This window comes from Camelina sativa, chromosome 4 (assembly GCF_030686135.1).
Source record: "Camelina sativa cultivar CO46 ecotype springtype chromosome 4, ASM3068613v1".
NCBI classification, from domain to species: domain Eukaryota; kingdom Viridiplantae; phylum Streptophyta; class Magnoliopsida; order Brassicales; family Brassicaceae; genus Camelina; species Camelina sativa.
In genome coordinates this window covers 28197455-28208481 of record NC_141883.1, presented here as the reverse complement: position 1 = coordinate 28208481, position 11027 = coordinate 28197455, and the positions used below count along the sequence as shown (strand labels likewise).

General features: G+C 38.9%; 3 protein-coding genes and 1 pseudogene across 7 annotated transcripts; 3 read left to right on the top strand and 1 right to left on the bottom strand.

Moving 5' to 3' along the window:
- Positions 1-1027: 1027 nt before the first annotated feature.
- On the top strand, positions 1028-3464 carry LOC104782275 (WEB family protein At2g38370-like). Of its 2 annotated transcripts, XM_087511694.1 has the most exons (3): positions 1132-1509; positions 1948-2093; positions 2144-3464. In XM_087511694.1, exon 3 carries the CDS (start codon positions 2200-2202, stop codon positions 3358-3360), a length of 1161 nt encoding a protein of 386 aa, XP_087367820.1. In that variant the 5' UTR covers positions 1132-1509; positions 1948-2093; positions 2144-2199; the 3' UTR covers positions 3361-3464. The 2 variants fall into 2 exon arrangements, with proteins under 2 accessions (XP_087367819.1, XP_087367820.1); XM_087511693.1 differs by having other exon boundaries at positions 1028-1509; positions 1948-3464.
- Positions 3465-4042: 578 nt separating this feature from the next.
- On the top strand, positions 4043-5335 carry LOC104782274 (PRA1 family protein B4). The gene has a single exon (XM_010507157.3). It carries the CDS (start codon positions 4350-4352, stop codon positions 5013-5015), a length of 666 nt encoding a protein of 221 aa, XP_010505459.1. The 5' UTR covers positions 4043-4349; the 3' UTR covers positions 5016-5335.
- A 1107-nt stretch (positions 5336-6442) lies between these two features.
- LOC104782272 (dehydration-responsive element-binding protein 2E pseudogene) lies at positions 6443-7335 on the top strand (annotated as a pseudogene). Its single transcript, XR_015597580.1, has one exon. The product of XR_015597580.1 is annotated as a dehydration-responsive element-binding protein 2E pseudogene (transcript).
- LOC104782273 (protein DETOXIFICATION 44, chloroplastic) lies at positions 7235-10351 on the bottom strand. Of its 3 annotated transcripts, none has more exons than XR_015597579.1 (13): positions 10008-10351; positions 9786-9895; positions 9536-9691; positions 9303-9424; positions 9054-9189; positions 8740-8853; positions 8541-8641; positions 8286-8449; positions 8077-8148; positions 7880-7996; positions 7713-7808; positions 7504-7625; positions 7235-7426 (listed from the first exon to the last, which is right to left on the bottom strand). XR_015597579.1 is itself a non-coding variant. In XM_087511692.1 (13 exons), the coding sequence occupies exons 5-13, from the start codon at positions 9060-9062 to the stop codon at positions 7366-7368; spliced, it is 843 nt and encodes a 280-aa protein (XP_087367818.1). In that variant the 5' UTR covers positions 9063-9189; positions 9303-9424; positions 9536-9691; positions 9786-9895; positions 10008-10343; the 3' UTR covers positions 7235-7365. The 3 variants fall into 3 exon arrangements, 2 of the variants coding, with proteins under 2 accessions (XP_087367818.1, XP_010505458.2); XM_087511692.1 differs by having other exon boundaries at positions 8757-8853; positions 9050-9189; positions 10008-10343; XM_010507156.3 differs by having other exon boundaries at positions 8757-8853; positions 10008-10343.
- Between the last annotated feature and the right edge of the window lie 676 nt (positions 10352-11027).

The following is an 11027-nucleotide window of genomic DNA, read 5'->3' as shown; positions in this document are numbered from 1 at the left end:
GCTATGGTTAACCTAATCTTAATACTTTAGCTCCTTGTCTTTTCTTCTCATTAATTATGACTAAGATTAAAAAACGGACAAATGATTAAAAAATATCACCGAAATTAAATAGAAACCTTTTTGTTTCATAAAGTAGGAATGCAAGTAAAGGAAAATTAAAAAAAAAAAACATTCGAAAGCGTTAGTCGTTCCTGAAAACAAGACGAAAGCAAAGACAAAAGAGAAAGAAACAAAATGAAAATATTAGTCTAATGGTTGAACAAAAAGAGGAAAACCCAAACAAGAAGATGGACAAATATTTGACGACACTCTACATAGCTCACTTTTTTTTTTCACCTTTTAGGTGAGAAGCATATATAAGTTTAATCTTGTAGACCAAAAAAACCTGTGTGTCGGGCACACGTTATTATCAAGACTTATTTTTCTCAACTAAAAGATAACAAAAATGATATTTTTGTGTTCAGATTCTAGCCAAGACGTTCTTTACTCGAACTCTTCACCATTTTATTCTTTACTCGAACTATCTTCTTGGTGGATTGTCAAGACTGTTTTCCGGATTATCAGTAAGGTAGGTAGAGCTCATATTCGAACGTAGCTTCTTCCTTGGCAATAAAGATTGGAATTCAAAGTACTTGAAATTGTATCTCATCCAATCACTAAGAACACATGATGAATTTAACTTAATCACAAAAATACTCTCTGGTCATTTCCGCAAACATACTAACTTACAAAAATCAATCATAGCCAACTAAGTTAATACGGAAATGCACACATTTAGTTATGAGAGAAAAGGTCCAACCAAGGGACTAGCCAAATAACCGGAAATAATTGAGAGACCAATGACTCGTTTTGCCAATTAACCGGAAATATTAATCGACAATTTGTTTCGTTATTATTTAAATATACTTTTTTAATCAGAACACATAATCTTATAAAAATTGTTAGATCACTTGTCTATTCTAGCCGATCTGATCACAATCAAAATGTTTAGATGGGTTTTAATTAGCAGTTTAGAAGAGAGTGCCTCAATTAAAGTAAGGAACAACGCGAAATTTTTGGCTTATTTCAAATTTAAACGGAGAAATAATTGTTTTTATTGCTTAAAAAAAACAGAAACGGATAGGTGACTTTACAACACTGTACACGAGACTAGACCGTGGCGTGTGTTCCGACACGTCTTTATCGAACCAGTTTCAATTTACAAACACAACACCCAAAAGATTTTTTGGTTCCATTCTCTCATTTATCTCTCTTCCACTTCACTCTCCTCTTCTACTACTACTCTTTCGTCTTTAGCTTTTTTTTTTTTTATTTTCTATGGCCGAATCCCTAGAACCCGACATTGTGATAGAGCCGGTGAGCTTGAACCATGACTCGGATCTCTCAAGTATCCCCAATGGCCGAGCCGAAATCGACACTTCAGCTCCTTTCGAGTCTGTGAGAGAAGCTGCTACTCGATTCGGCGGTTTCGGTTTCTGGAAACCTAATAAAGTCCCAGAAGCTTCTCAGGTTTCTTACTATTTCTTTCTCTATCACCCCCTCGCTTGTTTCAGAAGTCTTTTCTTTACAGTTTGCTAGGAAAAAAAAGGATTTTTAGGGTTTTTTTTTTACTGTTGTTAGTTGATTAAGCGTGCTTGACATTGCTGTTGTTTGAATCGACAAAAGGATATCATCAGATTTGGACATTGATGTGTAATGATGTTTGGTTCATGTCTTTGAACCGACATTATGATGATGATGATACTTGATTTCCCTTTCATGTTTAGCAATAATGATGAAGAGATTATAAGAATTTGTTCATTACTTACAATTTTGCAACCTGATTTTAAGGGAAGTAGCTGCTTAAATTCATCACATTGGTGAATGTTCTGTATTCTCTGTATCATAGTTGGTTACAATATGGATATGTAAGGTAAAAAGTCTTTGTCTTTCTAATATCGGTGGCAGGAAAATGTTGAAGAAACTGATATCATTGAACTCAAAGCACAAGCTGCTGAGCTACAGAACGATCTGATTTTGAAAGAAAGCGAGACACTTGAGGTGTTGAAGGAGCTTGAGGCGACTAAAGCTACTGTTGTAAAGCTCAGCTCAAAGCTGGAGCAGAGGAATGAAGCTTATGAGGAGGATACATTGAGAGAACAAGTTCACGGTCAAAGCAAACCAGCTGGCCTGGTACTGAAGGATTTAAGTCAGGCAAAGATGAACTTGTGCAAGATTGCAAGTATACGCGAATCTGTGGAGCAGTTAAAGAAGAAACTGAATGAGGAAAGGGCTTCACTTGACAAGACACGCGAGAGACTTATGCAGAAGTCTCTCAAGGTGATTTCTTTAGAGGAAGAGGAAGTGAGAGTAAGATTTGCAAAGGATGGTGAAACTGACGAGAAAGTTCTTGAGAACAATGCGTTGGGAATGTTGAATGAGGTTCAAAGACTGAGCGGTGAAGCACAAGAGGTCAAGAAAACAGGAGAGAATGCACAGTCTGAAGTTGTGAAAGCAATGGCTGAGATTGAATGCACAAGAGACCAGATTAGAACAGCTAAGATAAGGTTGGTGGCTGCAAGAAAGATGAAGGAAGCGGCCAGAGCTGCTGAGGCGGTTGCAATCGCAGAGATTGAGGCTGTTACTGGATGTAAAAACGCTGACAAAGCCGAGGCTGTGACTATCTCTGCTGAAGAGTATGCTGTGCTAGCTCGTAGTGTTAGAGATGCAGACGAAGAGGCGAGGAAGCGAGTGGAAGATGCAATGTCGAGAGTTGAAGAAGCGAATGTTTCAAAGACGGATGTTCTTAAGAAAGTAGACGAAGCGGCTCAAGAAATTGAAACCAGCAAGAGGGCATTGGAGGAAGCTGTGGAGAGAGTTGATGCTGCAAATGCTTCAAAGATCGAAGCAGAAGAGGCGCTGCGAAACTGGCGGTCAGAGAATGGACAGAGGAGAAGATTATCTTCTTCCGTGAACAACACTTCAAAGTTCAAGAGCAGAAGAGAGACAACACGTCTGATGGATGTAAACGGTCTGAATCTGGCATATGATGCTTTTGAAGGGTCATCATCATCTTCTTCAGTTCCTGTCTTGAAGCCAACAATGTCAATCGGGCAAATACTCAGCAAGAAGCTACTTCTTGCAGAGGATTCAGATATGAATGTTGCTAGCGAGAAAAAGAAAATGTCATTGGGTCAGATGCTGGCAAAGAATAGCAGTAGTGATAAAACTGTAAGCAAGAAGAGTGATGGGAAAGAGAATGGAAAATGGTCGGCGACTCGAAAGAGAAAGAGTTTTGGATTTGCTAAGATCTCTGTGTTGTTGAACAAAGACAGCAAGAATAAGAAGAAGAAGAAAAAGATAGCTTTGAACTTGAGGTGATAGAATAGAATGATTCAGTGTCTTGGCTTTTGTTTCTGTCTTGTTAAGTGAACCAATAGTTTAAGGAAAAAAAAGGTGTATCAAGTGTTTATCATAGTGCTAAATCTCAGCTATCTAATCCCAGGACGACCATATTGGCCTTGACAGAGAAGATGAAGTGTGGAAGCTTTCAGCCATTGACGTTCTATTATTACAAAGGTCTCTTTTATATCCTGAGAGCTTATATAAGAGACATAGAACAATTAGTTAAGAAGTAACCAAATCTCTCTCTCTCTCAAGATGTAGAGTCTTGATCAAACTAGCTCGGAGTCTTTTTCTAACAGTATGACTTTGGTGCGTTTACGAAACATTGAATTGTTGGAAATGTGTATAGCAGCAGTATGAGCCACATGCATATGTAGCCATTGAAACTTGCAACTCTGAACATATATATTCACATGCCACACGAATTTCACAAATTGCCAAGACCATGGATTTGAAAATGGTTATCAGTTTATGATACTGTCACATTAAACAACTCTAGCTTGGACACCTCCGTCGAATATTATTGATTGCTAAAATATAATCCAAAAATCAATATAGATTTTTACTTCTTTTTTTTTTTTAACGCAACAATAGTTTTTTTTTTATTTTTTTAAATTTTAGAAAATTATATATAACTCTGAACATTTATCTCCCTAAAACACGAGATTTTATTTTATTTTTATCGGTAATTAATAAAATCATAATTAAATCAAATAAAAATTGGAAAACCCAAAAAAAAAAGGAAAATACTAAAGAAAAAGAGTAAAATAGTCACGTTTATTGTCGGTGACCCGAAGCAACGAAAGAGAGAGGACGGTCAACAATTTTCTCAATCCTAAATATATAAACTAATAAATTCTCTTTGCTTCCTTCCCTCTTTAATTTTTTATTAATCCCCCAAATCTTCAACCCTAATTCTTCTTCTCTCTCTCTCTCAGAGATCTACCAAACTCTTGAATCTCCCAATGGCGTCCACAGCACCACCAGTTCTCCCAATCTCAAACCCCCAAACCGTTCCCTCCGCCGCTCCTTCCTCCGTCGAATCCCAACCACCGATCGCAACAACCCCAGCGTTTCGCAATTTCGTCAACCAGATCACCGATACCGTCAAAAACGGACTCTCTAAACGTCGTCCCTGGGCTGAGCTAGCGGATCGTTCCGCATTATCAAAACCTGAGTCGATCTCCGACGCAGCTGTTCGGATCCGTAAGAATTACTCTTACTTCAAGGTTAATTACCTCACCGTCGCTACGGCCATCGTCGGGTTCTCTCTCGTGACTCATCCTTTCTCCCTCGTCTTCCTCCTCTGTCTCCTCGCTTCCTGGCTCTTCCTCTACATGTTCCGTCCCACGGATCAGCCCCTCGTCGTCTTCGGCCGTACGTTCTCGGATCGTGAGACGTTGGGGTGTTTGATCTTGTTCAGTATCTTTGTGGTTTTCCTCACCGATGTTGGATCTGTTCTTGTTTCGGCTATGATGGTTGGTGTTGCGTTGATCTGTGCTCACGGTGCTTTTAGAGCTCCTGAAGATTTGTTCCTCGATGAGCAAGAGCCAGCTGCTACCGGATTCCTTTCTTTCCTCGGTGGCGCCGCCTCTAACGCCGCGCCTGCTATCGTTGCTGCTCGCGTTTAATTGCGACTCCGATCTACCACTCCCCCCCCCCCGCCTCGGTGATCTGTTTTTTTTTAATCTTTCAATATGATTCGTTTGTTGAAGAATCCCATATACTTAGGATTTTTAATCTGAAGACAATAATTTTTTTTGGTACCTTGTTCATGGGCAATATTAGCTATTAGATGAAATATATATATATTATATCCTTTGAATGATTTTGATTTGAAGTATTTTTACTACATTGTGTTTTCATCTTTACAAGTCTTGTATTTGAAGAACTGGATCTGTTTTCATGTTCAAACACAAGATTCAATGGTTTATTTTTGTTTCCATCTGTTTATTGGATCTTGTAGCCATCTTTTGATTTGCTATGACTCAATGCTTTGCATGTAATAACAATCGAAAGAGTCAGATTTGGATACATGTGTGGTATGCAAGATTCATCCGAGTTTTTTCACGGGTTTTCAAAAATACTCATCACAATGCCGGGCTGTAAAAGTAAAATGCTTCCCGATGAGCAGCAGAGCAATGTCCACGTTGTTGACTACCACGAACTTGACTTGGAATCGATTAACACATATAGTTTTTGGGGTCGGAGCAGATGCGATTCACATACAACTCGATGAGCAGTTCGGCCCATTGGAAAGCTCATTTTTACTTCTCATGCAGTCCAGTTCGGCCAAGGCACAATGTCAAAATGTCAAATCTTGATGTCGACGACCTCAATATCGATGGGAAAAGATTATGTAACTTCTTAACATGTTTTTGATCTAGCCGTGCCACGAAAAGAAGAGATAACATTTGCTGATAACTTATTTGTTATCCATTAAACCGACACTTTTAGCTCCTTTGAATACAATATTTTAAATTTTGGACCATGGTATTTTAATAATTAGCTTTCGGAGTATTTCTTATTCAACAGATTTGTCTTAAGATCTAGTTTGGTAAAACATTTAGGGTGAAACAAAGAAAAAAAAGGTACACGATTGTCAGAAATAAATAAGTAGAAGATATCAAATTGCTGCTAGCTTGCAGCGTAAGCCAAAACCCTGAAAAAGGAATATTTCAATTTAAGGTGGATTGTTACCCAAGATTTTATAACTACTAATATTTATATTTTCTCAAGACTTTTATTGTTTAGGAAAATTAATATTCAAAGTCTTAGTCGCAAAGAAATCTATAAACCCAAAAAAACAAAGACCTAAAGGGGTATTTGATGACGTCGCATACCAGAATCACCTAAACTAGGGACTCGCCACGTGTCCCGTAGCCGTACATTTTAGTTGTCGTCTGCACCACGCGTGTTCTCAGAGGGTATCTAGATAAGTGTTCCCACCTTCCTTAAATTTCTGACGTCTCTTAATGCTAAATGGTGAATACTAGGCCAATCTTTTCAGACCCAACTTTCTAGTTTCTTTTGTTTTTGTTCGGTTTTGTGTGCTACGATGGAAAAAGAAGATAACCGATCAACACAGAGATCCTCTGCTTCTGTAGTATCCTCGAGGAGACGAAGAAGAGCGGTTGAGCCAGTGGAAACGACGTTAGAGAGATGGGGGAAGGAAGAGGACGGGGAAGGGTTGGAGAGGGTTCGCAGGGTGCAAGCGAAAGGTTCGAAGAAAGGTTGTATGAGAGGAAAAGGAGGACCAGAGAATCCCGTTTGTCGGTTTAGAGGTGTTCGACAAAGGGTTTGGGGTAAATGGGTTGCTGAGATACGTGAACCAGTTAACCACCGTGGAGCTAGCTCGACCCGCAGCAAACGGCTTTGGCTTGGAACGTTCGCTACTGCTGCTGAAGCAGCCTTGGCTTACGACAGAGCTGCTAGTGTCATGTACGGACGCTACGCCAGGCTAAATTTCCCGGAAGGTCTTCTAGAAAATGAGCCGGGTGGAGAAATTAAGAAGAACGATGAGGCGGGAAGTTCTGGAAGTTATTGGTTTGAACCTCACAACGTATCTGAAGCCCCTGATGGTGTGTTAGAAACGAAAGATGAGAAGGATTATTTACTCTACGACAACGGTATCGAGCTTGGCCAAGACAAGATTGAGAACCTTGATCTTACTGATACCAAGATGGTGGAATCAATGGTTTACAAGAACCCAGCAGTAAAAGCAGAGGAAGGTTACAGCTTTGATCGATTCGAATTGGATAGCGGATTGTTGTACAATGAACCTGGAGGCTCCAGTTATTACCAGGGAGGTGCATCTGATTCGTATTTGGAGTTTTTTAGATTCTAGCTAGGGTTTTAATTTAATGCTGTATTATTCTACTGTAAGATTATGTACTGTTAGTTCATTCCATTTCCATTAATTCTTAAGAGTCACGCATCATACCACAAAAATGTGACGAACAGGATCATAATCGATTCGTTTCATTCTGGCTTCTCTGGGGTAGACCACAACATTTTCCATGGACCTGTTCTTGTCCCTAATCTGAAACATGACATGTCATCCTTAGAGGAAAGTTGATTTGACGTGGTTGATACTAGAATGGTCTTTTAAATTGTTACCTCCAGGTTCCAGCGACCAGCCGCAACGCCATGAAGAGGAACAAACCCGCCCAGATCCCGGCAAGGCCGAACGTTGGTGCAGCCACAAGCATGAACAATGAAGATATGAATCCGACAATCACCTGTTTCAAAACAAGAAATTTATCGAGTTATGATAGGTAAAGAAAGTAAGAATTAAACCACCGAACTGATGAAGAAGAAAGAGAGACCATAGAGTAAGCAGCAAATCCAAAGTCAGAGACACCATAGTAGAGCCCATCCAAAACAAACGCTAGAGCATTCACTGGTTGAGATCCAGCCACAAACTGCATCATACAACATTATTTAGATATTGTCTGAGACTACCCTTTCAAACTCTTTATAAATAAGATCTTACCAAGGTCCCTGACAAAGCAATCTTTAGAACTTCCGAGTCCGTTGTAAATAAACTTGAAAATGGTTCGAAGGTGATGAACAATACAGCAGCCAAACCAGTTCCAGTTGCTAAACCTACCTGTTTAAAAGATAGCAATTATAAATATAAAGCGGAATTTATGCAGTAGAATATAAACAAAAGATGCTACTGAATCGTACTTGAAGGACTCCGAATAAAACTTCTCGGGCTTGTTTGTATTCTCCTTGAGAGAAAGTGGTTGCAAGAAGACTCTGAAAAGAGAGGTAGAAAATATAAGCGACAAAAACTCAAAACTTAATCTTGCATCAATCAGTGGGATTCTTATATTTCAGTAACAATTTGCTCAAAACGATCTAGTTTGAAGTTGAGTTGCGAAAAGATAATAGACCTGTGCAGCAATGGCTAAAGCATCGGTGAGTAAAGAGACAGCCAACCAGATTTCCAAAACGATTTGATGGCCAGCCATTTGGGTAGGTCCATTCTGAGCTGCTAAGGAAGTAGCCAATGTGAACGGTACAAGCAGTGCCACCGTTCTACCAATCAGAAGCCCACCTAAGCAAGAATCAATATATACATATCATCTAGTAGCTTTGCATTTTGCGTTTGAATCGTGTAAAGAAACTCGAAAAGAATGAAGAAGTACCTGACTTGAGGTATTGGTTGGCTCTTCCCACTTTGATTTGAGGAGAAAGCAAAACCACATTCTCATTCAACTTCCACAGAAGAATAAACGCAATCAAGTACCTGAAGAAACATTAACAAGTGAGAAAAAAATAAGAAGCCACACACATTAAGATAAATATGCTTATTAGAAAACAAGTCTATTAGTACCAAAAGATTACCACATTTTTGGACGTACTCAGAAATCACAGTAGCAGCCGCAGCACCAGAGATACCAAAACCAAGGACAAATATCAGAATTGGATCCAATATCGCATTAAGCACGTTCCCCGCAACTGTTGATCCAAAGTTTAACCATATCAGAAACACGTAGCTATGTGGAACTGCTAATGCGTATCCGGTTCTATGAATACATTCAGATTACAAAAACTGGAAGATGAGTTTTTTTTGGCAAAATGTTGGCCATACTTCTATTTCAGCAGATACATTCATGCATAAATACAAAAAGAAAAAGAGATGAGGGTGCAATACTTGCCAACGGCATATAGAGGCGTCGTTGTGTCCTTGAAACCTCGAAAAGCTCCTTGCGCAGCCAATGCAACTACAATTGGCGGTGCACCATACGCTCTAAGTCTGAGGAACTGCTCTGCTGGTATCCGCATTGGTGAATCCTGAAAAGTTACAAATCAAGAGAGAGATCACTTATACGAAACATCAAATATAACAAGCTTCAATCAAAATAAAATATGTGTTTCTATAATCCGAGAGAAGGTTAAGACATTACAAAAGGTATAGCCATGACGTCCATCAAGAAATCAGAGCCAAGAGAGAGCGCAATCGCCTCAGCAATACCAACTCCAGCAGCAAGAAGTAGAGATGTTGAAACAGAAGGCAGCACTTTCTTACCTTAACACCAAAATCAAACAACAGATTCAAAAGTAAGAAACAATCTTTGGAACAAGACAGTAAAAAAAACATTTTGCATTAAAGCTTTGAATGAAAGAAAATATAAACTACCTGTTTCCGTAGAATCATCATCAACGTCTTTATCAGCAATGGCTTGCTCCTCCGCAACAAACGATGTAGTAACATTTAACAAAGGAACATTGAAGAGCTTCGACACCAAATTGAATACAGAAACTGAAACTCCTACAGCAGCTAGTTCTGCAGAACCTGTAACATTACATACGGTCGTAATAGTAATGTTAAAAATGTAATCTTTTTATGGAAAATGTGAAAATTGAAACCAAACAAAGAGACATGTTACCAATATGGCCAACGAAGGCAGTGTCGACAAGAGATGTAATAGGATCAGCAGCTAAAGCTAACGCAGCAGGTAATGCAATTGACATAATCTCCATTCCAATTTTACCAATCCTAAAACCACAATACATAAGAAACATTAGGAACCAGAACTTAAAAATATATATATATATATATATATATATATATAAAGAATACATAAGAAGCATTGGGTTTAAGGACGAACCCAGGATCCGGTTTGTGATCAGGATCCGGTTTAGGAGATTCCACTAGATGCTGCTGTTTCTCCGGTCGACGAGAAGAGGCGGTGACGGCGGGAGATTCATCGGGAGGCGAAGATTTACAGACGAGTGATCTTCGAATCGATGGATTAGGGTTCTTAACTAAAGTGTGAAGCTTTGAAATTGAGGGAGATCGAAGAGGAGAGAAACAGAAGGAGGCTGCGACCGCCGCCATTGCGGAGAGAACGAGAGACGGAGAAAAATCTCGGCGGAGGAGGAAGAAAGAGAACCCAACCACCACATGTTTGTTTCACTCTCTTTTTAATCTTCTTTTACTAACTGATTAAACGGTCGGGGGATGTGTTAACTAAACTGTACCTTGTGATTGGACCTTTCATGGGCTTTTTAGTGGGCTTTTAAATAGCTTGTTTGTTTTTTCCTTTTCCTAGTTTGTGTGAGGTGTGATTTTGTCTTTTAAAAAGGTGGTTAAATGCAAAATTAATTCAAATTAGTAACACTTATCTCTTTCAGATGATTTTTTTATTTATATACATATATGCATATTGCACTAACTGGTTTAATCAAACTAAACAGAACCAATACAAAATTATGGTGTCGTTTAGTTTTTTAATGGTTTTGTTATTATGGGGGGGGGGGGAGCTCTAGTAAAAAGTAATAGTGAAACACCCATGCATTTTCATAGTTATTTTATCAAGGAATCTCACAAATAATACCCTTGAATATCTCATACTATACTATACTAGTATTAATAAAGAAAAAGAAAAAAAAAATATTTAAAGATGAAGAACGTGTTTTACGATTGAGCAGAGTTGGAATTGAATAGGTCCGTGTCTAAAGAATGATAGAGAAGCATTGTATTTTGAACTTTGAAGTCAGGCTTTACATCGTAAATTGGAGCGTTAGTTAAAAGAATTAAATTGAGAGAGTAGTGTTGCGACGCCGTGCAGCATCAGCAAGGCAAAAGCCTCACATGACTTGCGGTCCCAGCAAAATACATTAACAGA

What these genes read in the sequence shown, in the direction of transcription:
- LOC104782275 (XM_087511693.1), top strand. Translation starts at nt 1,318, where the DNA reads ATGGCCGAATCCCTAGAACCCGACATTGTGATAGAGCCGGTGAGCTTG. An exon ending in AAGTCCCAGAAGCTTCTCAG is followed by an intron (nt 1,510 to 1,947) that starts GTTTCTTACTAT and finishes TATCGGTGGCAG; the next exon opens with GAAAATGTTGAAGAAACTGA.
- LOC104782273 (XM_010507156.3), bottom strand. Translation starts at nt 10,237, where the DNA reads ATGGCGGCGGTCGCAGCCTCCTTCTGTTTCTCTCCTCTTCGATCTCCC. An exon ending in TGCCTTCGTTGGCCATATTG is followed by an intron (nt 9,692 to 9,785) that starts GTAACATGTCTC and finishes GTAATGTTACAG; the next exon opens with GTTCTGCAGAACTAGCTGCT. An exon ending in CTTTAGCCATTGCTGCACAG is followed by an intron (nt 8,149 to 8,285) that starts GTCTATTATCTT and finishes CTCTCTTTTCAG; the next exon opens with AGTCTTCTTGCAACCACTTT.
- LOC104782274 (XM_010507157.3), top strand. Translation starts at nt 4,350, where the DNA reads ATGGCGTCCACAGCACCACCAGTTCTCCCAATCTCAAACCCCCAAACC.